Source organism: Pseudorca crassidens, chromosome 12 (assembly GCF_039906515.1).
Source record: "Pseudorca crassidens isolate mPseCra1 chromosome 12, mPseCra1.hap1, whole genome shotgun sequence".
NCBI classification, from domain to species: Eukaryota; Metazoa; Chordata; class Mammalia; order Artiodactyla; family Delphinidae; genus Pseudorca; species Pseudorca crassidens.
Window position 1 is genome coordinate 54,292,332 of NC_090307.1, and position 27,641 is coordinate 54,319,972.

The 27,641-nt window shown below is 35.2% G+C and overlaps 1 protein-coding gene and 1 non-coding gene across 2 annotated transcripts in view; one reads left to right on the forward strand and one right to left on the reverse strand.

The window, feature by feature from the left end:
- THOC1 (THO complex subunit 1) overlaps positions 1–27,641 on the reverse strand; it is a 41,101-nt gene that overhangs the window by 11,545 nt on the left and 1,915 nt on the right. The window contains exons 2-11 of the mRNA XM_067699560.1: positions 27,498–27,571; positions 27,344–27,404; positions 26,043–26,109; positions 23,138–23,256; positions 22,622–22,670; positions 22,116–22,211; positions 14,329–14,411; positions 11,348–11,421; positions 9,904–10,012; positions 8,597–8,728 (exon numbers count right to left, since the gene is read on the reverse strand). Coding sequence (XP_067555661.1) covers positions 8,597–8,728; positions 9,904–10,012; positions 11,348–11,421; positions 14,329–14,411; positions 22,116–22,211; positions 22,622–22,670; positions 23,138–23,256; positions 26,043–26,109; positions 27,344–27,404; positions 27,498–27,571 — 864 coding nt within the window. The remainder of the gene's footprint in view (positions 1–8,596; positions 8,729–9,903; positions 10,013–11,347; positions 11,422–14,328; positions 14,412–22,115; positions 22,212–22,621; positions 22,671–23,137; positions 23,257–26,042; positions 26,110–27,343; positions 27,405–27,497; positions 27,572–27,641) is intronic.
- TRNAS-ACU (transfer RNA serine (anticodon ACU)) lies at positions 11,556–11,628 on the forward strand. Its single transcript has one exon. It is a non-coding gene; the product is annotated as a tRNA-Ser (tRNA).

The following is a 27,641-nucleotide window of genomic DNA, read 5'->3' on the forward strand; positions in this document are numbered from 1 at the left end:
CTAGTTAGTAAGAGGTGTTGTATTCTTTCTTCAATAATATATTTTTTCTAGTCCTGCTTTTCTTTGGTTATTTTAAAAATTACACCATTTACATCATGCATTGGGTCAAATATTTCTTTGCTGTCTTTGTTTTGTGAACAAAGGGCCTTTTATTGTCCTTAGCTTTTACTACACCTCTTAGCTCAGGCCTCAGCCTTCCTGATTATTATTCTAAACCTAAAAAGGCTCAGGCTACTCTTCTTAGTTATTCTTATGTGCCTTTCTGTCAATAAATCGTACATACAAACAATATTCCTTTCTGCACATTTGAAACTTTTCATAATAAAAAAATTTAAAAGCAAAACAATGCTCTGGAAAAATTAAACTGAAGTATGAAATCTTCCATTTCTGTTACTTTAACACAAAATGCTTAAAAAATCTTTACTAAAAAACAATATTAAGAGCATTCTCATTAATTAAATTCTTACTAATTTGTGATTATTAACACATCAGATGAAAATATCCAATTTTCAAATTGTGGAGTATTTTTTAAAGTTCAGAAAGGTACAGTTAATACAACATTCATGTCTCACGATCCAGTTACTTATTAAATCCTAACATTTTTACTTGTTCCACATTTCTTAAAGAAATAGAATATTATCAAAACTGTTGAAGCCCCTCTATAAGCTCCCTCCACTACGGAAAGCACTACCATGTATTCAGTGTTGCTGATTCTAATGCATATTTTACACTATTATACATATAGAGGCATCTATAAATATCAAGGTATTTTGCATGTTTTCAAACTCTATACTACACACATTATTCTGCAATAAGCTATCTTTCATATATTATGTTTGACATTTACACAACTTGATACATGTAGCTCGAGTTTAGGGGTTGGCAAATTTCTGTTAAGGGTCAGTAAATTACTTTAGGCTTTGTGGTCATACAGTCCTCGTCCCGACTACTTATCTCTGTTGCCATGCAGAAGCAGCCACAGACGACACGTAAAGGAGTGAGCATGGCTGTGAGCCAATAAACTCATTTACAGAAATAGGCAGTAAGTAATGTGCCAACCCCCATCCTAAGTCATCCATTTTCAGTGCTTTATAGAAATCGATGGTGTAAATTTACCATAATTTACCACCCACCCAGTCTCCTGCTTATGAACATTTAGGTCGTTTCTACACTTTCACTCGCAAACACCTAAGTTACAATGAGTCATATATTTCCTTGTGCATATGTGTGATTCTCCAGGGCCCACGTCTTAGAAGTTTTAACTTTGCTCTTTATTATAAAATTACTCCGCAAAGTGGCTGTATCAATTTATACTTCAACCAGCAGTGTGTTAAAGTTCTCCTTTCCCCACACTTTTGCCAATACATTTCATTTATTGTTAGGATATTTAATTTTGGTCAGTTTGACAAATGTGAAGTGATTATCTCATCATTTTAATTTCTTTGGCTACTAGTGACATTTAGCATCTTTTATAAGCTCATTAGCTATTCAGGTTTCTACATCTGTAAATTACCTGTTCATACCATCTTTCCAGTTTTCCATCTGGTTGTCTTTTTGTCAACGGTATATTCAAAGTACTAATCTTCCTCAGTTCTGGAGATGGTGAATATCTTCTCCTACTTTGTGGCTTGTCTTTTCACTTTGTCTAGTCCTAGTTCCTTTTTCTTCTTTATACCTGTACTAATACTTACTGTTTTAATTACTAGAGCTTTATAGGTCTTAGTATCTATATCTGATAGGGCAACTGTTCCTTCTTAGGAGGAAGTAGTTACTCCTCCTAAGTAGTAGTTTATTAAATTTATTTATCTATTTATTTACTGGCTGCATTGGGTCTTCGTTGCTGTGTGCGGGCTTCTCATTGTGGTGGCTTGTTTGTTGCGGAGCACAGGCTCTAGGCATGCAGGCTACAGTTGTGGCACATGGGCTCAGTAGTTGTGGCTCACAGGCTTTGTTGTTCCACGGCATGTGGGATCTTCCCGGACCAGGGCTTGAACCCGTGTCCCCTGCACTGACAGGCGGATTCTTAACCACTGCGCCACCAGGGAAGCCCCTAGTCTCTATTTTTTAAAAATAGCTACCATCAATTTAAAAAATTGATTTGTGAGTTTCTACAATATATTTTTCATCTCTATTCGTAAGTGAAATTGATATATATACTTTTTTTCTTGTTCTGTCCTTATTGGGGTTTTATTTAAAAGTTACATTTAATCTCATATAAGGACCTTGGTTGCTTTTCCTCTATTCCTTGAAGTGCTGATAATACGTACCTAAAAAAATCTGGGACTGATGTCATTTGAAAGGTGTCACTTTGATTACTATTTCTTTAATAGTTATATGTTTATTCAGGCTTTTAATTTCTTTGTGAATCCATTTTGGTAATTAAGTTTTTCTACAGAATTACTATTTCATTAGATTTAAATATAGTCTCTTACACATTTTACTGTCTCTGTATTTCCAATTACTCCTATTTTGTTTATTGGTACGTTTTCACTTTTTTCCTTAGTCAGGCCTGTTCTACAAGAACTTCTACAAAAATTCTTTTTATAAAATTTTTCTTTTCAAAGCCTTCGGTTTTCCTGATATGTTCTATAGTTTCTTTATTCTATTTCATTAATTTGTGCTATTATTATTACTTACTTCTCTCTTGAGGTTTATTCCGTATCTTTTTTAGCTTCCTGAATTCTCAATTTGTCACTCTTAAATTTTTCATTAATGCATTTAAAGTGGTAATTTTTACCTCTCACTTTATTTGTGACCTACACACGTGACATAAAATACTTTGTCCTTCTTCAGAACTAGGCTCCAAATCCAGTCTACACTGGCAGGGTATTTTTTTAACCCTATCTTTAGTCTTTCCTAAATAGCTGCTTGGCATCACCAAAGAATTTACTCTTATCTTGCTTGCATAACTATGGATTGACTCACACACAGAAGGGATTCTAAAAATAATAAAGAATGATGAGTATGCTCTAAACTTTCCAATATGTTCAATGGTATTTATGGAGCTGCCCTGTGTCAGGCCCACAGAGTGCAGGAGTGTCACAATAAAGAGAGCAGCTCATGCCTCCCACCTTGCAGACCATTTCAGATTGATTTTATGCATGTAAAACTTTAGTAATTGTGTTTACCTTTTCAGATGAGTGGAAGTACACCCATATGTTAAAACTGACATGAGTGTCAGCAAAAGTCTTCAAACAAACTGCAGTTTGTAAAACCCTAACGATTCATCAATGCCTTCATGCCATAGAACTGGAATTCAGCAGAGAAAGTCAAACATCAAAAGAGAATTCTGAAAAATAAACTAACCCAAGAGTTTGTATATATTTCAACTATAGTGGTTAGACACATTGCCTACAGCTCATATGACAATGAGATCTATAGTAAACAGAAGATTTGGTTTCTCTCCTTGTGAAATATTAATGGTAGGCCAACTAAATTTCTGATACTTCCCCAGTGGCCGCCCAAGGGCCAACACTGATGTGCTAGATAATGTTGTGTTAGATTACTTCAAAGCCTGGATCAAGTGTGTCAAATATTCTAATCACAGTTGTGAGAAGCCCAACCAGTTAACTCAGATGGATGGTGTCAAGACGTAAAGTCTAACAACTGATTTACATCAAGGTTCATCAGTGGAAAACATTGCTCCGTTCTTATTGAGAACTGCTGAGTGCTTATATGATTTTTAAAGTGTAAGGCCTTCCATCTTGGACCTATAAGAAAATGTCAGTACCACCCATTTAACAGCTTTTTGCTATAACTTTTTTTTCTCTGGGGGCACAGGGATCAATGATTTAGTTTCTACTTAAATTTCTGATAAATTCCAGGAACCTCATGGTACACTCCTGGAACTATTTGGAGGGCTGGCTCTTTCTCTGGCTGCAGACAAGGAAAACTCAAGTGGTGTTCCAGAGTTGTCCAAAAACCTCCCAGACCTGTTTAAAGGGAGTCCCATATGAGACAACTGATGAAACTAAAGGAAATTATAGGGAAGTGGTTAGCCTGCCTGTCTGTCTATAGGAGGGTCTCAGGTTGTAGTGTGTCTCATAAAAGATGAGACCTGTCTTTGCCTACACTACATAAACACTCAGCCTTGGCTCTCTCTCAAATTGATAGAGAAAGTATGAAAAATTTAAGGCTGTACTGATAGCTTCTTTCTGCCAGGAACTTTTTTTTTTTAAGTGACTAAAAGTTCTTATTTGAGAGCTCTTCATACAATGCAGAGTCTGGGAAGAATTGTTATTTCTCTTACCTCCATGAACAAGAATGGCCTAATGACCACACTAGTGTGTGACTGTGGGGCAACCACTCTGGTAACTGATAGCTCTGGAGTATTCCCCCGGATCTTTTTCATTAGGTCACTGAGTCTCAACTGTAAGGGGAAAAGGAGTCGGTATTCTGAAGAACTGGGTAACCCTGAAGCTCATACCTAGTTACTGGCTGGGCTTTTTTCTGTAAGGACTCAAAGATATAAAAATACATTCCTTTAACCATCATGCTAACACTCATGATACTTGGAATTTTGTTTTAAAATGCTGGTTCTACTTTTACATGCTACACAGTACTGAGGGAGAAATTCCTATAATAGTACAGTGCCCTTCACACAGTATGATAAACTGGACAATTAGAGGTGAAATCCTCGCTTAAAATTTCTGAGTATGACTCTGGACTAAACTTAAGGAACCGGCAGTTCTCCACTAAAAATAATAATCCAGGGATTATTTTGCTACGTTAACAAGGGAACTATATTGTTGGAAATTAGTGTTTACAATCATACCCTAGGCATGAGTTTCTAGTGGAAACTTCCACCTTTAAGAAAGAAGGTATGATAAGTTAGAAACATATCTATTTTATCTGTAAAATCTGTGCCTACCTGAAGCTGCTACATGATTGGCCTGTCTCTAACTAGAAAGGTTATATCATCCTTCCTAAGAATGATATAAGGAAAACTCTCCTAAGAAAAAGTTTGACCACATTCATGTAAGCAAAACACAAGGGTTCTGGGTAATAACACGGCCATCAAATGAGGCTATATGCTCTATTTGAGTGATGAAAGACCTAAACTTGTAATGACAAGACCACTCTCCTAAACCTGCTCACCACTGAAACGATGGGCTATAGAATTATACTCTAAATAATTAAATGGCTTTTGATTTCACTTAAGCTAGCTCTCACTGGCAAGAAATATATCCCTGAAAAATCAAGAGTGTTTCTGTCCTTTACCAAATCTACAACCAGAAGAAAGTAACATTAGATTGGCACATACTTAGGGATGGCCTTTTCAGAAATCCTGGGATGTAAAACATCATGTAAGGTGTTACAGAAATGCTAGAAGGCTCCTTTTAGTGAAGCAGTAAAACTTATCAAATGGTGCTATAGGTGGTGCATTACAAATATTTTCACTTGGATGCTGAGTAATAAACATTGGAAATACATATGAAAAATACGAAGATTGCACAGGAAGGGTTCTTTTATAGGTTGAAATTTAAGATAAAGTTACTGCTTAAGAGGCAACAAATGGAAGTGAAGATGCAAAACATCACATGCCTTACATTCTTTGTTGCAATTCTCTGTGCCTTTTTTCTTTCCCATATTGTAAAGTTTTAAGCTTCTAAAACCTGCTTTTCCCTCTATCAAAACGTTACCTAATGGAATTCCAGTGCTTAACCCTGAAAGCTCATGCTGTCTGCATTGCTGGTGAAACAAAGCTCACAAAGAGTCAGTAAGGGAGACACTATTCAGGGACCAGTTCTGATAAAGTGGTGAATGGAGATCGATACAAAAGCACTGATTTTACATTCCAGTGTGGAGATGTCTCTGAAAATGTATAATCCTGCTGCTTTCTAAAATGTCCTTGGAAATGTCAACTGTCCAAAAAAAAAAAATCTTTTAAGATATCCAGGGTTTTCAAATAGTTGTCATGTCCTGAGAAATGTGACCTTTAACTGCTAAAAGCATACAACTCTTACTGGTTGTTGTATTTTTTAACTGTTTTGCCCTGATAATATTATTTAAATTGATATCTCAAGCTTTCTGAAAGGTATATATCTTTGGGAAGCTTCTTTGTTAAATTAGAGGAGGTTTTGGAATTTTCTTCCCTTTCTACATATGGTAAAATAAAATTTTGAATTCTTTATTCAACCAAAGAGTTTTATATGTCTGTTTCATTTAAATTAATAAATATATCTGGATTTTAAAAAAATCCAATGTGATAATCTCTATTAGGTAAATTAAATCAGTTTATGCAGTCATTACTGATATATTTGGACTTACCTACCCTTCTCTCTTTTTTTCCTCCCTTCCTGCCATCTGTTGGATTTATAACGTAGTCTATATTCCTTCTTGTCCCCTTTTTTAACCCCTTGCCATTTGAGAGCTACAGGATGTTTTTCCTTTGGTGGTTTCCCTTTTAATATAATAATGTCTAAAGTTATTCAGCATTCCTTTTCTCCTCCTGAGGATTACAAGGACTGTAGCATATGCTTAAATTACTCACTAAACATCTGTTTTCCCCTCTCTGATTCTTATTGTTATCTAGTTTACATACTACATTAAAATTTTTTAAAAAATCAGTTATTATGACTTTTTTGTTTTTAGTCAATAGTAAACTGAAATATTTTTCAATTTCTGTGCTCACAATTGCTTTCTGTATTCCACTCCTTTCTTATGGATTCATTTTCCTTCTTCCTGAAGATCATCCTTTAGTAGTTTTTCACAATGATGGTCTTAGAGTGGTATGCTTTCCTGGTCTTAGAATGAAAATGTCTTTATTTCCTCTACAGTCTTGAGTGCATTTAGCTGGGTATGAAATTCTGGACTGATAGTTTTTTCTCAGAAATATTTCTCCACTGTTTTCTGGTATCTATTATTGATAACTGTTAGAAATCTGTTCCTTTCCAGTATATTTGTGTTTTTTTCCTCCCCTCTTTGGTGGCTTTTAAGGTTTTCTCTCTATACCTGCAGTTACAGCATAATGTACTGAAGTATGGATTCACCTTTCTTTATCCTGCTTGGTAGTTGTAGCACACTTTTAATCTGAGAACTTGGGACTTCCTTCAGTCCTTTAGTTTCTCCAATATTCTCTCCATTTTGTTCTTTGGCAATCCTACTTAGATATATGCTAGAATTTCTCAATCTATCTTCCATCGCTCTTAACTGCTTTCAGGTTGACCAAAAAAATCTGTCTCTGTGCTGTGTTCTGGGTGAACTTCTCATCATTAGTACTCTTGTCATCTATGTCCAAACTATAGTTTAATTCTATGTGCTGTGCTTTGGTTTCAATGATCATATATTTTCATTTTCAAGAATCCCAATTAGTTGTCATATTAAACTTTCCTATTTCATTTCAACTGAAATGTTTCAGTTTCACAATTTCTTACTCTCCATGGAGGCTGTACTATCAATTATCTCTTTGATTATCCAAAACATATATATTTTAAAGTCTTGGTCAGGCTATGTATCTAAAATAAACAAAGATCATCCCTTGTTGGTGATCTTTCTTAGCACTGGATTTCGGAATTTTAATTTATCAGAAAGTTTTGAATGGAAGGCTTTTGTTTTGGGATTGTTGCTTATTTCTTCTTCTTTATCTCTGTGTATACCTTTTTCTATCTAGTAGTTTTGTGCTTTCTTTCACCAGGTCCATGGGCTCAAGTCTAGAAAACAGTCTCATGATGACTTTTTGGAACAGCTGTTTCATGAGTATACTGGGGATATCTCATATCTGGTCATAGAGCAAGCAGAGGACACAAAGTTGTGCCTTTGTTATCCCTAGACCCACAGCTTGCTATGAAACCACAGCCTTTGGCAGAAGACTGGTAATATCTACCTTAGCTTCTTTTCAAAAGTGGGTTAAGTTCTACCCCAGTCTCTGGCTTCAAGCAGTGAATATGGCTCTGGCTCCTGGTCCCACATGGATCTGGTCTCACTTGTAGCCAAGCTCCTGGTTGCCACCACCTGCTTGGAATATACAGTCAGCAGGCCCAAGGCTTCATTTTCACTTATTACTTGGCAGTTCTGGTCTGTGAAGATATTTATCTTGTCTCTGGAAGCCCAGCTTTGTCTTTTTGGTTTTCTCTTTTTATATTTTACCTGTCATTGCTATGTGTTTGGAGCAAAGGGAGTGAATCGAAACACAAACTCAATGTGCCATCTTGACTAGAAACTTGCATAATGCCTTAGCATTGTATTTGAACAAAATTTACTTATTACTTATTAAACTGTGTAAATAAGATTAACAGGGAATTTTAAAACCCCTTATTTGTACCTAAATGGCAAACTATACAAAATATTTTCATAAATGCAAATGAAATCCTAACTTGAGGTTCAGAATATATGTACTTGAAAGTAACTAAAATGTATTTAATCCAAAGTAAATCTACAAAACAGACAATGCAGAACAACTTTTCACCTTTGAAATTAAATTAGTCTTACTTCTACAAGAAGAAATAGGACTCTCAAACTAACATTTGTCAGTTTCAACCAAAAATAAAGTAAGAAATTTTTCTACTGTATTTAACTTAAAAGGATATCAGCTAAATAGAGAAAACAAAAATAAAAACATTTCTTACTATGCTTAGTGAAAAAGAAAGATTTATACCTTTTCACTTGTTAAAAACTTTGCAAAATATACATGCTCTCCTCCTGTTTTCAATTCTTCCATCTTTTTCCTTGAGGCCTGAGTATCATCTAATTTATAACTCTTAAAAACAGCTAGAACTTCTTCAGAATACTGCAAAGTAAAAATATCAATTAGTTTTATTTGGCATTGTTGCCCAATCATTTGTTTAGTGCTTTTCTTTATCAAAATAATGTACAATTTATTCCCAGTTAATCGTATATGCATCCTTAAGGCACACTAAACAAGAAAAATTATGACAGCAAAATGAGGGTAAAACTATTTTTTGTGAGATATCATGGTTACTGTAAAAGTAGGAATAAACTCTCTACTTCTGGAAAAATGTGATTTCTTATGCAGTTTGTGTAAGGGGCAAACAGAGAAAGGAATGCTTTGCGAGTATACAGAAATTTACCAGTAAAAGTAGCTGTTTAATCAGCAATGGAACTCTCAAGCATTTCTTGTGCTAAAACACTGTGACCAAATAAAAAAATGATGTCAAAGCCTATCCAGTTGAGGAACAATTCCAGATGATTTCTCACTTACCACTTAATCTGAATTTGGATAGTTATGGGGAAAAAAAAGATACTTCATATAAAATAAAAACTTTAAAAAGTAACACAGAAAACACACCACGCTACTTTTAAGAGCTACCTATTAACTTTAGATTTTGATTACAACAAAAAGGACAAACTGACCTTTAAGGAGCCAAGAAAAAGAAATACAGAGGATTCTTATAATAAAGAGGTTAGTAAACTTTTCCTGTAAACAGTCAGATAGTAAATATTTTAGACTATATGGCTCATATGGTCTCAATCACAACTACTCAAGTCAGCCATTATAGCACAAAAACAACCACAGATAACACGTAAATGATTGGTGTCGCTGTGTGACAAAATTAACTTTGTCCGCAAAAGTAGGCAGTAGGCTGGATGTAGTCCAAAGCCATAGTATGCAGAGTCCTATTCTTAAAGGATAGCTGAAATAATTTTGTGCAAAGGCAGGATGTATTCTGCAAAAGTTCATCAATTGACAATACTCACTATGTAAAAAAAAAAAAAAGCAAGGCTGTAATTACTAAATTTTAATCCTCAAGTCATTTATAAACTACTCTCAAAATCAATTGTTTATATATTAATTTACAATTTAGCTTCTATATTATGAAATAGGTATAAAAACATAAGAGGTAGAACTATATAGTGAAAAGTATGCTGGACAAGAGTCAAGTTCTGACTCTGCCATTAGCTATAAAATATTGGGCTTTTGGTAGTCTGTAATTGGCAACTCACCTTGAGAAAAGTTTTCCATGAAATTTTCTCATAGCATTGCACAGGGTTCCTAAAGTAATCCTGAAGTGACCAAAATTTTCGGTACAGGTTGTAATCAATTGGAATGGAGCTGATAAAATAAATGTTACATTAAATAAATCATTTAAGTTCTTTTAGAAATATCTAAATGCTTTGCCTTTTCTTGGGTCACATATCCTCTGAAAAAGGTAATGAAAGCCATGGCTTCTTTCCCCAGAAAAGTACACAAATTCATAAATATTTATATAAACGTCTATAAATAATTTCAGGGGGTTCATAGACCCCTATTCCCTCTTTATCTTCAGTGGTGGAACCCCTGAATTTTGGCTGGATACATTCAGAATTTAAGGCTCTCTTTCCCAACCTCTCCTGCACTAGGTGTGGCCATGTGATTAAATTCTGGCCAGTCAGTGGGGAGCGGAAGTCATATGTCTCATATGCGCTATGTTTTACCATTTTCCCTTTTTGCTGGCTAGAATGCAGATATGATGATGAACCATCCTGGACTATATGAAAAAGAGCAAATACCAAGGCATGGTGGAACAAGAAGTTAGAAGGAACATGGGTCCCTAGACAATCTCCTTGAAGAGTGCTACTGCATCAGCCCTGAACACCTGTCTTCTGAACACCTGTCTTCAGACTTTTACATGAGAAAGAAATCAATTTCTATGTTGTTTAAGCTAATGTTAATTTGACTCTAATGGTAAAAGCCCTAGGCATTATATCCTAACCAACACACTAAGACCTAGTATGAAACAAACACATTAGATAAATACCAACTTAGTATTACAAAAATGGCGTTACTAATTCAATTTCTAATTAGGCTATGTTACAAATCTTCAGTGTCAATACATATTTTTTTTAAACATCTTTATTGGAGTATAATTGCTTTACAGTGTTGTGTTAGTTTCTGCTATATAACAAAGTGAATCAGCTATATGTATACGTATACTATCTTACTCCACTCTTCCCAAATAAACCTTAACAAGTTGAACCTATGGATTACAGTTAGCATCTGTGCTAAGCTTCATGCCCATACAAATATTCCAAGTAAGACTGTAATTTTATATGGGAAACAGGAAGTAGGTTTAGTGATCCACACAGCACCATGATCTCAAAATGAAATGGAAGGGAGAAGGGAAGGAGTGCGTAGGTTGCCTGTGGTTGGCTTTTCAAACGTTATGAATATATATAAGGTAGGTTACACCTAAACAACGGACTGCCTGCACACAATTTAGAAACCAACTGATACAGCCCATTAGTGATTTTGGAGTTGTAATTTTAAGTGATATACATTAAAGTTACAAACAAAAGAAATCTATAAGCATGATCTCCTTGCTCCCTGTCTACGTTCTCACCTTAGTACCTGATAAGTCATAAGGTATTATCTTTGTAAATCAAGAAATCTGAACTTCTAAACACTCACCAAGTTGTTGGAGCTTCATCATCCCCCATTTCACCTTCTTCCACATCCATTCCTTCTTCTCTGTCCTCCATGTGCTAAATTAAAAGAACGTACATCCTGTCATGAAGCAGTTGTCAAGCAGAGGAGAATTCTATATGACAGGGATCCGAGAACTCAAGAGCGGTATGACAATAATATAAGACAGCCATGAAGACATGGTGCAAGGACCTCCCTGGTGGTCCAGTGGGTAAGACTCTGCACTACTAATGCAGAGGGCCCGGGTTCGATCCCTGGTCAGGAAACTAGATCCCACATGCATGCCGCAACTAAGAGTCTGCATGCTGCAACTAAGATCCCGCATGCCGCAACTAAGAACAGTTGCAGCCAAAATAAATATTAAACAAATAAATATTAAATATTTATATAAATAAATAAATAATAAAAGAATATAAATACCTATTCATTAAAAACAATAACAACAACAAAAAACGTAGTGCAAAGTTTTAAACCAGTACTTTTCCTAACACATTCAGTACATTCTCTCTGGGAATAGAGAATCTATGGCAAAATATGATTTGGAAACATAGTATACAAAAAGTGAGAAGATCATTAGTACACTAAGGATTCCAAGAACCACAGTAAATAACTCAAAGCGATTTAAGTAGTTTTTGTCCCCAACTTTAATTTGACCTTGAAAATCTTCCCCCGCCTGTACACATAACACTTATTATCTGGGAACACTTTAGGATATGCTGGGTGTACAGCTCCATATTGGAAAAAAATTTTTTTAATAATTAATTTTTATTGGAGTATAGTTGCTTTATGATGTTGTGTTAGTTTCTACTGTAAAGCAAAATGAATCAGCTATACGTATACATATATCCCCTCATTTTTGGATTTCCTCTCCTTTTAGATTACCACAGAACATTGAGCAGAGTTCGCTGTGCTATACAGTAGGTTCTCATCAGTTATCTCTTTTATACATAGTATAGTGTATATATGTCAATCCCAATCTTCCAATTCATCCCACCCCCCCCCACTTTAAAATAACAAGTTTACATAGAATAGTCCAAGAAATACCTAAAAGATACATAAAAGGGAAAGGCAGATTTTGAAAAATCTTAAAGTCAATATCATTTCCAAATTGACAATGATTACAATTTAAGGGATAAATTAAGTAAAGTACTCTGATTAATTTACAGTGAAATATTAGTTACATCTAATTAATAATTTTTTAAACTTTATAACTTGCTCTTAAATGAAGAGCAGGTGCTGAATGTCCAAAAATTTGCCAGCTCTGGACTGTCTTCTGGACACTTCAAAAATAATCTTTAGGGGGTGTCCCTGGTGGCACAGTGATTAAGAATCTGCCTGCCAATGCAAGGGGACATGGGTTCGAGCCTTGGCCTGGGAAGATCCCACATGCTGTGGAGAAACCTAAGCCTGTGCACCGCAACTACTGAGCCTGCGCTCTAGAGCCCGTGAGCCACAACTACTGAAGCCTGTGTGCCTAGAGCCCATGCTCTGCAACAAGAGAAGCCACCGCAATGAGAAGCCCGCGCACCACAACGAAGAGTGGCCCCGACTCGCCGCAACTAGAGAAAGCCCGTGCACAGCAACGAAGACCCAACGCACCAATAAATAAATAGACAGATAAATAAATAAATAATCTTTAAAAATAAAGTTGATCTTGCGGATGTCCTTTTGAAAAAATCAGTGGGCAAATGATGGATTACTTAACAAATGGTTCTGAGATAACTGGCTCACCATTTAGAAAAAATTAAATTATAACTCAACTTACTCCAAACCCCAACCTTCCTGCTGGGTAAAAGATTTAAAAGAAAAAATAAAATCATAAAAGCACCAGAAGAAAACAAAGAATTACATACTCCTGTGGAGTGGAAGCCTTCAGTATGACACAAGGCTAGAAACACTAAAACAAAAGACCAACAAATGTTAATATTACTATATCCAAATTTAATAGCTCCATATAGAAAACTATAAAGTTACAAGAAAAACCATAAACTGAGGAAAAAAATGTATCAACACACAGTAGGAATGAATTAATAATATTCTATATAATGAGTTTCTACACATCAACAGTAAAAGACGTTTCAGCAGTAAAATGGGCAAATGTCATGAATAGGCAATTCTCTTCCTCATTGTTTCTAATCAGCACAGAAGAAAAATAAATTCCAATGAATATGCAGTAAGTTCCTCGACTTCATTAATAACCAAAGAAATGTAAGTTAAAACAAAGACGACTTACCTTTCAAGTATGTATCAATTAAGCAAAAATTTTTAAAAACTGGTAATTCCCCATGTTGGCGTGAGGCTGTGGGGAAATGGGAAGGCATTCTCTATGTGCCACTGGGGTGGTATAAATGGGTACAACTTTTTTGAGAAGTACCCGGGCAACAGTTATCAAAATTTGATATATATGCATTTATTTTGACACAGAAATTTCACCTATCAAAATTTATCCTAAGGAGACACAGGCATAATTTAGCAATGATATACAAAATACTATTTACTATAATGTTGTTAACAAGTTTTCACTATTAGAGATTATCTAAATGCTCAGTAACAGGAGACTGTGATATATCCAAAGACTTATCATGAGACATTAAAACACAGAGACAAATCTAAATGTACTGATGCAGAAATGCAACCATTTCATACTGTTAAAAGAAGAAAGTGATTTTCAGAACAGTATGTATTGTATGACCTCAATTTTGGAATAAAACTACATATACACAGAAAGTCCTGTAAGGACAAAAAAAGAATGTTAAGAGTGGTTATCTTTGGGGCCTTGGATTATGGGGTAGCTGTACTTTTTATTTTAAATATTTCTATTTTGTTTGCATTTTTTTCTACACAGAATACATATTATTTCTATAAATTGAAAACAAAGGTTTTTAAAATTTTTGATTTAGAAGACCCATTCATCTGAGTTATCTCAATAACAAAATATGTTATGTTAGATTTCATATCAGCCTCACCTTTTGACCCAATGTGCTTTCCTGCTCATTGGTATTGAAAACAGTGACATTTTCCAGATTAAACTGACTCTGCAAGTTAAGACCTATTAAAAAAAAAAAAAAGATTTTCAAAGCAAATCCATCAAACACCTAAACTTGTTTAAGAGTATAACTTTGTTGTCATATACCAAAATACATAAAATGATAAATCCATAATTAAGCAAAAGATCAAGTCAGAATAACATCACACTTGATTTTCAAATTCTTTCTAAAATTCATTTCTTTTAAGGTGCCTTTAGAGTATGCTGAATTCTGTATACACTGTGACAGATATATTGATCCTTGTTATTTATGAATATTCTAGAACAATTTTACAGAATGCAATATGTAGTAATTTTTAATTTTGCTGAAGCACAAGTAGAAATTGTATTATTCAAAAAGTGTGAATGTATAACAATATTTATAGGAAATATAGTTAGTGAGGGCCAGGTTTCTCGCTGTCAGGGAAAGAAGTTATAAATAAGCAGATCTATTGGTGCTAGATTAGACTCACAAGTTATCAGTCACTATGATAACATTGTTTTTGTTGTTGGTCATTAAAAAAAATGTAGACAGATACAGAAATACAGATACAGAAATACATGTTAGTATACATATGTATCTTTCCAAGCTCTGTCTACTGAGAGGGCTTAGAAGCAGTGATATTCTAGTAACAAATAGCATTATCTAGGTCCCAGATCTTGTCTTCTAAACACCATTTTTAAGTAAAACAAATCAGGCTCTTTGGAGAAGTGGCTGATTCCAGGGGTTGGGCAGGGAAAATACAAGATGTGCCTGGACTATCCTCGCCTACATGAAAGAGCTCCCAATGGGGAAAACTATAATAATTTGAGCAACAAAGTAAATAATGATATTATGAGATTATAACCCATATAAAATAAATATCCATGAGTTCATACTGAAATAGATGACTGAATTACAAGTAAACAAAGGAGAAGAGACAACTCTTCTTTTCTTTTTTTTTTGGCTGCACTGCGAGGCTTGTAGGATCTTAGTTCCCTGACCAGGGATCAAACCCAGGCCCCCTGCATTGGAAACGCAAAGTCTTAACCACTGGACCGCCCGGGAATTCCCAAGACAACTCACCTTTAGAGAAGACTCCCAATTCATAAACGTAGAAGGAATGAAAGGAATAGAAAATCACCACCAGGACAACCTAATAATAATCACTGCAGGCAAGATCCACTGATGAACAGTACTAAACTCAGCCGGCAAAGGTCTAAGGAGAAAAAGTATCTGCATAGCCTCGAAGTATCTCCCTCCAAATATTTATTAATTACAAAGGGGAAAATAGTAACTTTGTAGTAGAGAAATATGGTGATCAAGGATAATATCTTAAATAAGTGATGAAAGATAACACCCCCAGTAAAAAGACACATCAATACCATGTTGAAACGATGCACTGAGAAGGGCCCATCACCTCTGTGGTCTTCTTCCCCAAATCTATAACCTCAATCTAATTATGAAAAACATCACACAAACATGAATTGGAGGGCATTCTATGAATTATCTGACCAGTGCTCTTCAAAACTGTCAAGGTCATGAAAAAATAGCAAAGACTGAGGAACTGTCACTGACTGGGTAGATTGGGGAGATTAAAGTGACATCACAACTAAGTAATACAGGATCCCAGATTGGATCCTTAAAAAAGAAAGCACTGATAAAACTGGTAAAATCCAAATAAAGTCTGTAGCTAACAGTGCTGCACCAATGTTGATTTCTTAGTTTTGATAACTGTACCATGGCATGTAAGAGGTTAACATTAGGTGAAGCTATTTGGGTACTCTATACTATCTTTGCAACTCTTCATGTCTAAAGTTATTTTAAAACAAGAAGTTTTTTTTAAAAGCTAGTATGCTAGATGACGTCATTAAGCTAGTGAATGAACCTGGCTGACCATTTAGCATTGACTACTTAAAATATCTTTGTCCATTTTCTGTTTATTACTCAACAAAGCACATGCCATAATTCTCAGGTTAAAAATCTCAGTCATACTTTACTAAATTTAATGGGTAAATTACATGTGAAGACAGCTTTCTGAAGGTCTTGGGATATACTCTAGTGAATCTTATGCAATCAAATGTAAAAAAAGAAGAAAAAATACTGCAAGAAGATATCCCCAAATGCCAACCTAGCTTATGTTAGGGTGACAGGATTGATTATGATTTTTTTTTCCCTTCATTTTCCAAATTTTCTGAAACAAGGTTGGGTAATTTTATAATTTAAAAATTAAATTTAAAAATATAATTTATTAAAAGATATATATATAGTTTAAAGCTACCTTTAGCAATTATTGTTAGTCTTTCAACTAGTTAATAAGAAAAAAGTGATTTCTCTATGTCTTGTCAATCTAGGAATGTAGCATATTGAAAAAGAGGTTAAAATGTTTTTTTAAAAATGAGAGTGGAGGCTAGAGATCAACAGGAAGGACTAAAGAATGGCTGAGAATTGAAACCTTGTTTTTATGTTTTCTGTAAATTCCAGAAAAAGAAATCACAAATCAGTACTTATGAAGGGGCACTTCATTTCACAAAGAGATAGAATTTCATTCATCAAATATTTAAATAGTGCCTAGATATCTGGTATTAGAAGTTACTAGGCACAGAAAATACAGAGGTGAACAACACAAACACACTGAAAATGCCAGGTGGTGCTAAATTCTAAGAAGAGATTTGAAATCAGGTGGTGATAATGGGTTACTGTGGTGGCAGGTTTAGATTAGATGCTCAAAGACAGCCTCTCTAAGGTAGTAAAATTTAAACCGAGATTGAGTGACAGCAAAAGTCAGTAATGTGACAATAACGAACAAAAGGATTACAGACAGCAGAATGAGTGCCAAGGTCCTAAGGTTCAATTGATCTTGATATTTTGAAGGTAAAAAGAAGGCAAGATGCCAATTCAGTGGGAAAAGAATAGTTTTTTCAACAAATGGTGCTGGGACAACTGGGTATCCACATATAAAAAGAATGAAATTAGAACCCCACCTCACACCACATACAAAAATTAACTCAAAATGGATCATATACCTAAATGTAAGAGCTAAAACTCTTAGAAGAAAACACAGATGTAAATCTTTGTGACTCTGGGTTAGGCCAGGGGTCCCCAACCCCCAGGCCGTGGACCAGTAGCGGTCAGCGGCCTGTTAGGAACCGGGTCACACAGCAGGAGGTGAACAGCAGGGGAGTGATTGAAGCTTCACCTGCCGCTCCCCATCGCTAGAATCATCGCCTGAACCAGTCCGTGGAAAAACTGTCTTTCACGAAACCAGTCCCTGGTGCCAAAAAGGTCAGGGACTGCTGGGTTAGACAACAGTTTCTTAGATACGACACCAAGAGCACCAGCAACAAAAGAAAAAATAGATATATTAAACTTCATCAAAATTTGAAACTTTTTTGCTGCAAACAACACGATCAAGAAAGTGAAAAGGAAATCCACAGAATGGGAGAAAATATTTACAAATTATTTATCTGATAAGGGTCTAGTATCCAGAATATAATAAGAACTTGTACAACTAAGTAATAAAAAGACAAATAACCCAATTTTTAAAATGGGCAAAGAATCTTAATAGACTATTTCTTTAAGGAAGACATGCAAATGATCAGTAAGCACATGAAAAGATGCTTAACATCTTTAGTCATTACAAAAATGCAAACCCAAACCATGAGATACCACTGTACACTCCCTAGGATGGCTATAATAAAAAAGACAATAAACAGTCAGTGTTAGCAAGGATGCGGGGAAACTGGAACGCACTTGCATCAATGATAAAATGATGCAGCCTCTTTGGGAAACAGTTTGGTAGTTCCTCAAGAACTTAAATACATCATTTGTAGAGACATGGATGGACCCAGAGATTGTCATACAGAGTGAAGTTAAGTCAGAAAGAGAAAAACAAACATCGTATGTGAACACATGTATGTGGAATCTAGAAAAATGGTACAGAAGAACCAGTTTGCAAGGCAGAAATAGAGACACAGATGTAGAGAACAAACATATAGACACGAAGCGGGGAAAACGTTGGGTGGGATGAATTGAGAGATTGGGATTATTGACATATATACACTAATACATATAAAATAGATAACTAATGAAAACCTTCTGTATAGCACAGGGAACTCTACTTCACTTTGCTGTACAGTAGAAACTAACACAACATTGTAAAACAACTATACCCCAATTAAAAAAAAAAGAACTTAAATACAGAGTTATCATATGACCCAGTAATTCTACTCTTAGTTATCTATCCAGGAGAAATTAAAACAGTTACCATATGACCCATCAATTCCATCCTATGTATATGGCCAAGAGAAGTGAAAACATACATCCACATAAAACTTGTACACAAATGTTCACAGCACCATTATTTACAATAGCCAAAAAGCAGAAACAACTCAAATGTCCATTAACTGATGAATGGACAAAATGTGGTATATCCATATAGAGAATATCATTCAGCCATAAAAAGGAATGAACTACTGATACATACAACACAGATGAACCTTGAAAGTATTAAGCTGAGTTTAAAAAGCCAGTCACATGAAGTGAGAGAGTAGCACTGACATATATACACTACCAAATGTAAAACAGATAGCTAGTGGGAAGCAGCTGCGTAGCCCAGGGAGATCAGCTCGGTGCTCTGTGACCACCTAGAGGGGTGGGATACGGAGGGTGGGAGGGAGGCTTAAGAGGGAGGAGACATGGGGGTATATGTATACGTATAGCTGATTCACCTTGTTACACAGCAGAAACTAACACAACATTGTAAAGCAATTATACTCCAATAAAGATGTTAAAAAAAAAAAAGCCAGTCACAAAAGACCACATATCTTATTACTCCATTTTTAAAATGTCCAGAATAGGAAAGTCCATAGAGACCAATAAGTAGATTAATGGTTGTTTAGGGCCTGGGAGACAGGGTAAGGATGGAGGTAAGTGGAGAGTGACAGTTAATGGGTGCAGGGTTCCTTTTAGAAGTTAAAATGTTCTAAAATTAGACTGCAATGATGACTGCACAACCCTGTGAATATACTAAAAAACAGTAAACTGTACATTTTCAATGGTGAATTGTATGGTATGTGAATTTACATCTCAATAAAGCTGTTAAAAAATATAGAAAGCTGAGCTTCCAGTAATGGAAGGCTAATTAATTAGCTAATTAATTAATTCAGATTAACCCTCTAAGGACAACTGAAAACTTGGATAAATTACATTAATTCTATGAATACTTACAGAGCATAAACCATGTTCACAGCATTGTTTTAGGCAAAGAAACAGAAAATTGTTTTCTTAAAAATAGTGAAGAGCTGACATTCAGTGAGGAATATATGGCAAAAATCAAGAAGGCAAGAAAGATAAGCAATGCATCATCAGCACTCAAAGCCACTTCTGTCTTGAGGATATCTGCCAAACAGGAAGAATCGGCTGCAAAACTGAGCTACTCTTTTAGCAGCTTCCTGAAGTGAGGATGATAAAAATAAATCTCTGAGTCCAAGGAAGGTGGGGAAACTAATCCTACCCCAACCTTCTTCTAGACTGGGACCTACGTCCTCAGGTAGGGATCAACCAAATTGCAGTCCAGTGCCAAGTCTTCTCGATTATCTAAGGAATCACAGGCCTTGAGCTGGGCTAGATTAAGGTAATCTTGGACTAGTAGTAGCACCCTTGTAAGGGTGCCTGGCAGGAGTAATGAAAACTCTTATCTGGAGAAAGGTATCTAACCTAGGTGTCAAAATTATTCCCTCAAATATCTTCTCAAATATAACATCAAACACTAACCAGAAACACAAAGGGGTAAGATACAATCAGTGAGAAACAGTAGAAACAGACACTAGAGACATACCCACAAAGACTTAAGACACTGGAATTATCAGACACATAAAAATAACAATGCTTACCCTCGTTAGAAAATTAAAAAACAAGTTTGAAAATATCAGCAGGGAATAAGAAACTAAAAAAGTGACACAGCAGACTTAAAAAAGACTTTCTAGGAATGAAAAAATACAATTACTGAAATTAAGAGCTCATTTAGCAGCAGATTATTCATAGCTGAAGAGAGAAGTAGTGAACTGGAAAAAATTTCTAAAGAAATTATGCAGAATGTGATGGAGAGCAACAAAGAGATGAAAAATGTAGAAAGTGTAAGAGACAGGATACAGTGAGAAGATATAGGATGTCTACTAGAGTTCCAAAAAGAGGAAAAGAGAAAGAAGCATATATAATATTTGAAGAAATAACAACTTAAATTTTTACAAACTGGATGAAGGACAACCAATCCATAAATTCGAGATGCCCACAAATCTGAAGAATGATAAATTTTAAAAATCCATGCTTAGATACATCATATAAAACTGAAAAACAAACAAAATAACCCAAACAAATAACAAACAAAAAACCCAAAGAAAAATAAAACCTTAAGAGCAGATAGAGAGAAAAAAAAAAACTAGATTATCTTCAAAGGAGTTAGACTGACATTTGCCTTATCTATAGAAGCTAGAAGGCAAAGTAATGATTACCTCCCACTAAATGAAATCCTATATCCAGTGCCAACCTACAATCTTCTATCTATTGAAACCATTCTTCAAGAGTAAAGAAATAAAGATTTTCAAAGAAAACACAAATCTGCACTAAAGTAAAGTCTAAAGGGGGAAACAGAAGGTCAGAAATACAAGTGGTAAATACACTGATAAATCAAAATTAATCCTGACCACATTAAATAAGAGGAAAGAAAAAAAACATAGATCTAGCAGGACAAAAAGAAAGCCACATGTAAAACAACTGCTAACATACACTATAGGTCTTACCATATGCAGGCACTGTTGTAAGCTCTTCACATATTTTAATTCACTTAATCCTTACAACAACATATGAAGTAGGCGGTATATTAGCCTGATACTAAGGAAGGGAAGACTGAAGCAAAGAGATTAAAATCTGGCGTATTTGAACAGATTGTGGTGGGCTCTAGAGAGCCTTGTGGTGGGCAGTGTTCCATTTCTGGACCTGGACAGTGATTACACAAGTATTTGCTTCATAATTATTATACTATATTTACTTTATGCACTTTTCATATTACCATTATATTTCACAATAATAAATGATAAAAGAAACGAACAAAGTCAATGTGGCTGAACAGTAGTGACTGAAGGAAAAAAACAGAAAAATAGGCATACATTAGGAAATGAAATAAAAACATGATTCACAGCTACATATTTCAGTGTGATTCAACTGTACATTATTAATAAACTTTGAACTTAAAGAATCAATAACTTTAGGGACTTCCCTGGTGGTCCAGTGAGTAAGACTCTGTGCTCCCAGTGCAGGGGGCCCAGGTTCGATCCCTGGTTGGGGAACTAGATCCCGCATGCATGCCGCAACTGGGAGCTGCATGCTGCAACTAAGAGTCCACATGCTGCAACTAAGAAGTCCACATGCTGCAACTAAAGATCCTGCATGCCATAACAAAGATCCTGCGTGCCGCAACTAAGACCCAGTGCAACCAAAATAAATAAATAAATATTAAAAAAAGAGAGACAAACAAACAGGCTTGCAGATATAGAAAAAAAGGAATCAATGACTTTATTTAAGGGTTACCTGTACCATACACTGGGACAGGTATAACTACTTATAAGTAAAATAAAGTGGGAATTTCCTATGTTTTCAACTTTTTAGAACCATTTTTCTTTTTTATCATCATAGTAGATTCTAATCTGGTAAAGATTTTCCTGCAAAGCATTTTATGTACAAAAGCTTACCTGACTTCTCAGATAAAGGGAAAAGTCTGGCCAAAAAGAGCTGAATTCGTCCACAGAAGACTGTATTCTGGGATTTTGATAATCTTCGTAAGAGATCTAACAACACATGGAAACGAAGGTTACACAGGTGAGATCATTCTATGTTTATTACAACCATACCTAAGTTTCTTAACCAGTTTGTCAAAAGTATTTTCCTAAAGCAGTAGTTCTCAAAATGGGGGTAGAAACTATTGTCACAAAAAAGCGCTAGAAAATTAGGAATAAAACTAAACAAGTTTAGCATGGGTAAGACAAGCTTTACTAAATTTTTTTTTCATTAAGTTTATACCCAGAACAGGAATAGTTTAATTTAAAGCAAATGATCAGTTTTAATAAGTCAGACTGCTATTTAAAAATGAAGATACAATCTACTTTAAAAATTTTACCACCTGTGTTTAATTCCACCACCTGTTTTCCTGGCCACATTTACTTTTTAAAAAACAATCATTTACTGTTGAATTACTTACCATTGCACATACGTAGTAAATAATTTTTCCCAGCAGAATAGAATGTATTCTGAAATTAAGACAGAAATTATTACTATTGTTCTGAAGTTGTTGCACATCCTTCAGTAGTAAGTCACAGGAAGTAAAATTTTAAAGAACACTACTATGCACTGAGAATCTACTATGCCACTTTCACTTTTTTCAAGCAAATAACAATTTTAATGAAATAAAAATATTTTCAAATATATAACAAAACACAATTCTAAGTAATTTTTAAACATGTAAAAGTGTGTGTTTTCAAGTTAATTGTATCTACTCAAATTTTGTACTTCCATTTTTTTCTCCATATAACTTTTACTTGGCTTTTCCAAGAGAGCAGAATATATAATTCTCATACGGACAAACTTTTTGGCAATCAGCAATATTAGAAATATAAGCAAAAAACAAACAAAAACAACAACAACAACAAAAACTACCCTCAGAACTCTGGATCTATAGAAAGATAATATTAGCAGAAAAAGAAACTAAGGCACTTACTGATTTCCAAGTAGCAACATTTTTTTCCACAAAAGTGAATATCGTGTCACACTGATCCAAAGGAAGGCAATCCAAAACATCTCCCAACAATACAAAAGGTGTAGATGCTGTACAAATACCTTCAAGTGGAGCACAAGCCAATTAAAAAGTTTAAAATACTGTTGAGTAAAACAGCCCATGCAAAATAATTTTAAAGAAAATATTAGAGGTATACTTTGTCAATCCTAACAAGGCTGTGAAAGACAAGAAACAGAAGCAACCTCAAGTCCCCAAACAGGATATACTTAAGTAAGTTTTGGTATGTGATGATGATAATCATTCTTGATAACACTTCTAGAGCATTTACTATATGTCAGGCACACTAAGTGCTTTACATATACTAACACATGTAATCCTTATAACCCTATGAGGTAGATAACATTATCTCCAGTTTATAGAATGGGAAAACTGAGACACAGAGAAGTTAAATAACTTGCCCAAGATCACAGAGCCAGTAAGTGGTAGAGCTGGGATACGAACCCAGGCAGTCTGGCTCCACAGTGTTTTCTTCACCACTAAGCTATTCAAAAGAATATAATGCAGCCAATTAAAAAAGATGGTTATGACGACTATAATAACTTGGAAAATGTTTATGATATAATGTCAAGTGAAAAAGGCAGGGTTCAAAACTGTATGGGTATTATGGTTATCACAATAAAATCTTTTAAAAAGACCAGAGAAACTAAAACCATATACCAAAATAAATGGTAGTTTTTTTTAAAGTGGAAGAATTAGGACTAGTATGTTCCCTTCTCATTTCCAAATGTTCTGTACTATTGCTAAAATTTAAGTTGTCTGTGATTTGAAAGAACTACTTCAAAAAAGATAACAAAACATCACTGCAAAACAATTATACTCCAATAAAGATGTTAAAAAAAAAAAGGTAAATGAACTTCAAACTGAAAATTCTGTTCTTCCACTCTTCCTAAAGCTTTCAAAAACCTTCGGAAGTGGCAAAATAAATATTTGTTTCTAAAAAAAAAAAAAAGATTTGATACTGATTTCAACTCATTAAACTTTTACAATAATACCATTGTTTCAAGGGAAAAAAGGGTAAAATAAAAAGTTGTTTATTTCTAAATTCAATCTTACTAAAGTAAAGCAATAAATTAAAGACTTTAAGGTCATCTAGGCTAGCTAAAAGTACTTTTACCTACCTGCTCATTCTTCCTTCTATTTTTACGTAATAGATACTAACACTTGTTAAGTGTTTAGGAAATGTAGACACTTCAGCATGATATGTAAAAAAAAAAAAAAAAAAAAGTACTCAGTGGGTACTATTAGCCCAAATTACTGCATTAACACAGTATCTTCAGAAACAGGAAGTAGTATTTCCAGCTCTACTCTGCACTGGTAAGATCATATCTGGAATGTGGAATGTGATGTGAGGGATACTGCCTAGAACCAGGGAGGCATAAAGCAGCAAATTTCAACTCAATACAAAGGGGAAATCACACCATCAGAACTATCTAACAGAAATCAAATAGTGAGCTCCATCAATGGGAGTAGAGGCTGGATGACCACCTGCCAAGGACTTTACTGAGGGGAGACAGGATAGGTCAGAGACAAGATTGGACCATATGACCTCTAAAGTCCTTTAACACTTAGATTTGTGATACTTTTATGTCCTGTATATCCAAGAGATTTGAGAGACATACTCCCTGCCCTTAGCAGAAGTATACTTTGGCAAAAGTTAACTCACATTAATAACTATAGAAAATTACCTAAATTCCACTCTCAAAGATTCTGATTCAGTAAAACAAAGCTAAAGCCTGGCAATCTCATTCGAGGGGCTTCCCTGGTGGCACAGTGGTTAATAATCCACCTGCCAATGCAGGGGACATGGGTTCGAGTCCTGGTCCAGGAAGATCCCACATGCCGCAGAGCAACTAAGCCCGTGTGCCACAACTACTGAAGCCTGCGTGCCTGGAGCCCGGGCTCCACAACAAGAGAAGCCACTGCAATAAGCCTGTGCGCTGCAACGAAGAGTAGCCCCTGCTCTCCACAACTAGAGAAAAGCCCACGCGTAGCAACGAAGACCCAACGCAGCCAAAAATAACTAAATAAAAATAACTAAAAATAAATAAATAAATAAAAATAAATAAAAGTCTCTTGAAACTATCCCCTACTGCCACTGCCCCATTTTAATTGTCCTCTACCTAGTTTTCCTGCCAGCAGTTTCTCCCAATCCAATGGCTCTTCCATAGGTCCTCTTTAGCATGGCACACAAAGCCCTTTACAAATGGCCCTAACCTACCCCTCCTGCTTCTTTTCTTCACCATGCTCATCATCCTCTCACCATTCTTCTCTACATTTTTTTTAGTCATGCTGAACCAGGTCTTTATATAGCTATATCCTTCTGTTTCTGCCTGACAAATTACTCATCCCTCACATCCCAGCTCTTATGTTACAGTTTCCTTTCTAAGACCATCCTGATTCCTTCAGACTCTGAAGTTTAGAGAATCACTTCAACCATACTTCATTCCTACTTCACCCCCCGCCCCAGTAAGACATTTAGACGTGTTTCCTCCATTAGCCACTAGGCTCCTTACAGGCAGCGAATATGTTTTATTTACCAATGAATCTCCCAATTCCTAGTTCAGTACCAGACACATAGTAGATGCTCAATAAATATTTACCTGATGAACAGAACAAGTGGAGAACAAAGAAAGTGCCAAAGTGTGCACTGTATACACTAGTGACAAGAAATACCTGTGAGCTAATTTCCATGGGACTTCTTGGCAAAGGGGGTAGGCAGAATTTTAAAAATGAACAAAATCAATTAGGTATGGGGAGAATAAGTTTTAAATAAAACATGTCACGCCCAAGATTGCTTTTAAAAAAGACAAAACAAACCCATACTTACCTTCAGTAACTCCCCCAATAGCAAGAGAAATAACAGCTAAAACGTTTTCACATGATGAATGATTTATCTACCAACAAAGGAGAAAACAACTTAATTTAGGAGCCAGACTTTAGACTAATTTGATAATAAGAAAAACATATCCTCTGACACTAAGTTGATTATCATAAACACTGGATAAAGATATTTCTCACAGAAGATAAAATTACTTTCTAAGATGAAAATTTAAGAAATGAACAGTAATAACCCTAACGGTAGAAGTATATCAAATAATTAAACAGCAGGTGATTCACTTAAAATCCAAGTCTTAGGAAGATCCTTACATTAGCATGATTAAGGCTATAAGCTAATCAACTACACATGTGCTGAGGCCATAACTCACTCAATGGCAGGGCCAGGGGAATTAATTGTACTGGTGCATCAATATGTCTGAGGGAGGGTTTTAATAGAAGAGAGGTGGTGCTTAGGTTTGATAACATCATAAAATCCAGCATTTATTGAGTGTACATTAAGTGCCGTTTCACACAACCACCATGAAAACATGGTATTTCCCCTCTTACAAATGAAATTGAGGCTCAGAAAAGCAAAGTAACTTGCCCAATACCTGACAACAGGTAAGTGACTAGGTCTGAAGAAGAGGAAAGAATGAATTTGACATAGAATTGTCCAAAAGAAAGGGACACTGTTTTATGGCCACGGGAAAAGGGTCTAGCTTCTCGAGATCTAAGCTTTGCTAAACCAAGAATAAACTATTGAAACTTTTCCTTTCATTTGGGTGCTCCACTAATGGTAAATAAATTCAGATTTTTCATGTTTAGATTAAATTTCTCTACTGAAGTTGGATAGGCTATTGTTATTTTTGCAGGTGAACTGATAAGGGGATGCCATAGGAAAATGAGGGCATGGAATCCCAGCTCCCATGCTGAACATCCTTGGACTAGACCTTTTATGCCACTAAGAGATGTGTCACTGTTTATACAGCAAAGCGAGAGGGCTCACCTTCAAATTACAGTTTTTGCTCAGGAAGACCTCTTATCAAATTTTCTTATACATATTCACTTGCAGAGGGCTCTATTCATTTATTAAACCAAACCCTTAAACAAGTCAAACTGTGCTATTAAAACCCTTAATCCTTACGCAACTCCTATACTAACTATGACCAAGTTAGGTTTCACAAAGTAGCACGTTCACTCTAGAAAAAATAGTCATGTTTAAATACCTATTCTAAGGATAAAAGCAAATTTAAAAATAATATTAATTTGCCAGCAAAATTCTAACAATAAATAAAGGAAAAACATACTTACAATTTCTTCTTCTACAACACCTCTAAAAGCTTGGTCAAGGGTACATTTTTTTTCATTTTCACTATTAAAAACAAAAAACACCTGCATTTTTAAAGCAGCTCAGGGTAAGTATAAAGATTTCAGCGAGCCTATTTCATGGATATCAACGCCTTACCTTCCAGGCAACTGGCTGAAGGTATTCAACAAGGGCTTGATATTTTTGTTGTTCAGGGCCTCTCTGGTAGATTTCTAGAAAAATAAAAATAGCAAATAAGTGGAAAGATTTCTGCTTATTATTTACTGAAAAACATATCACTCA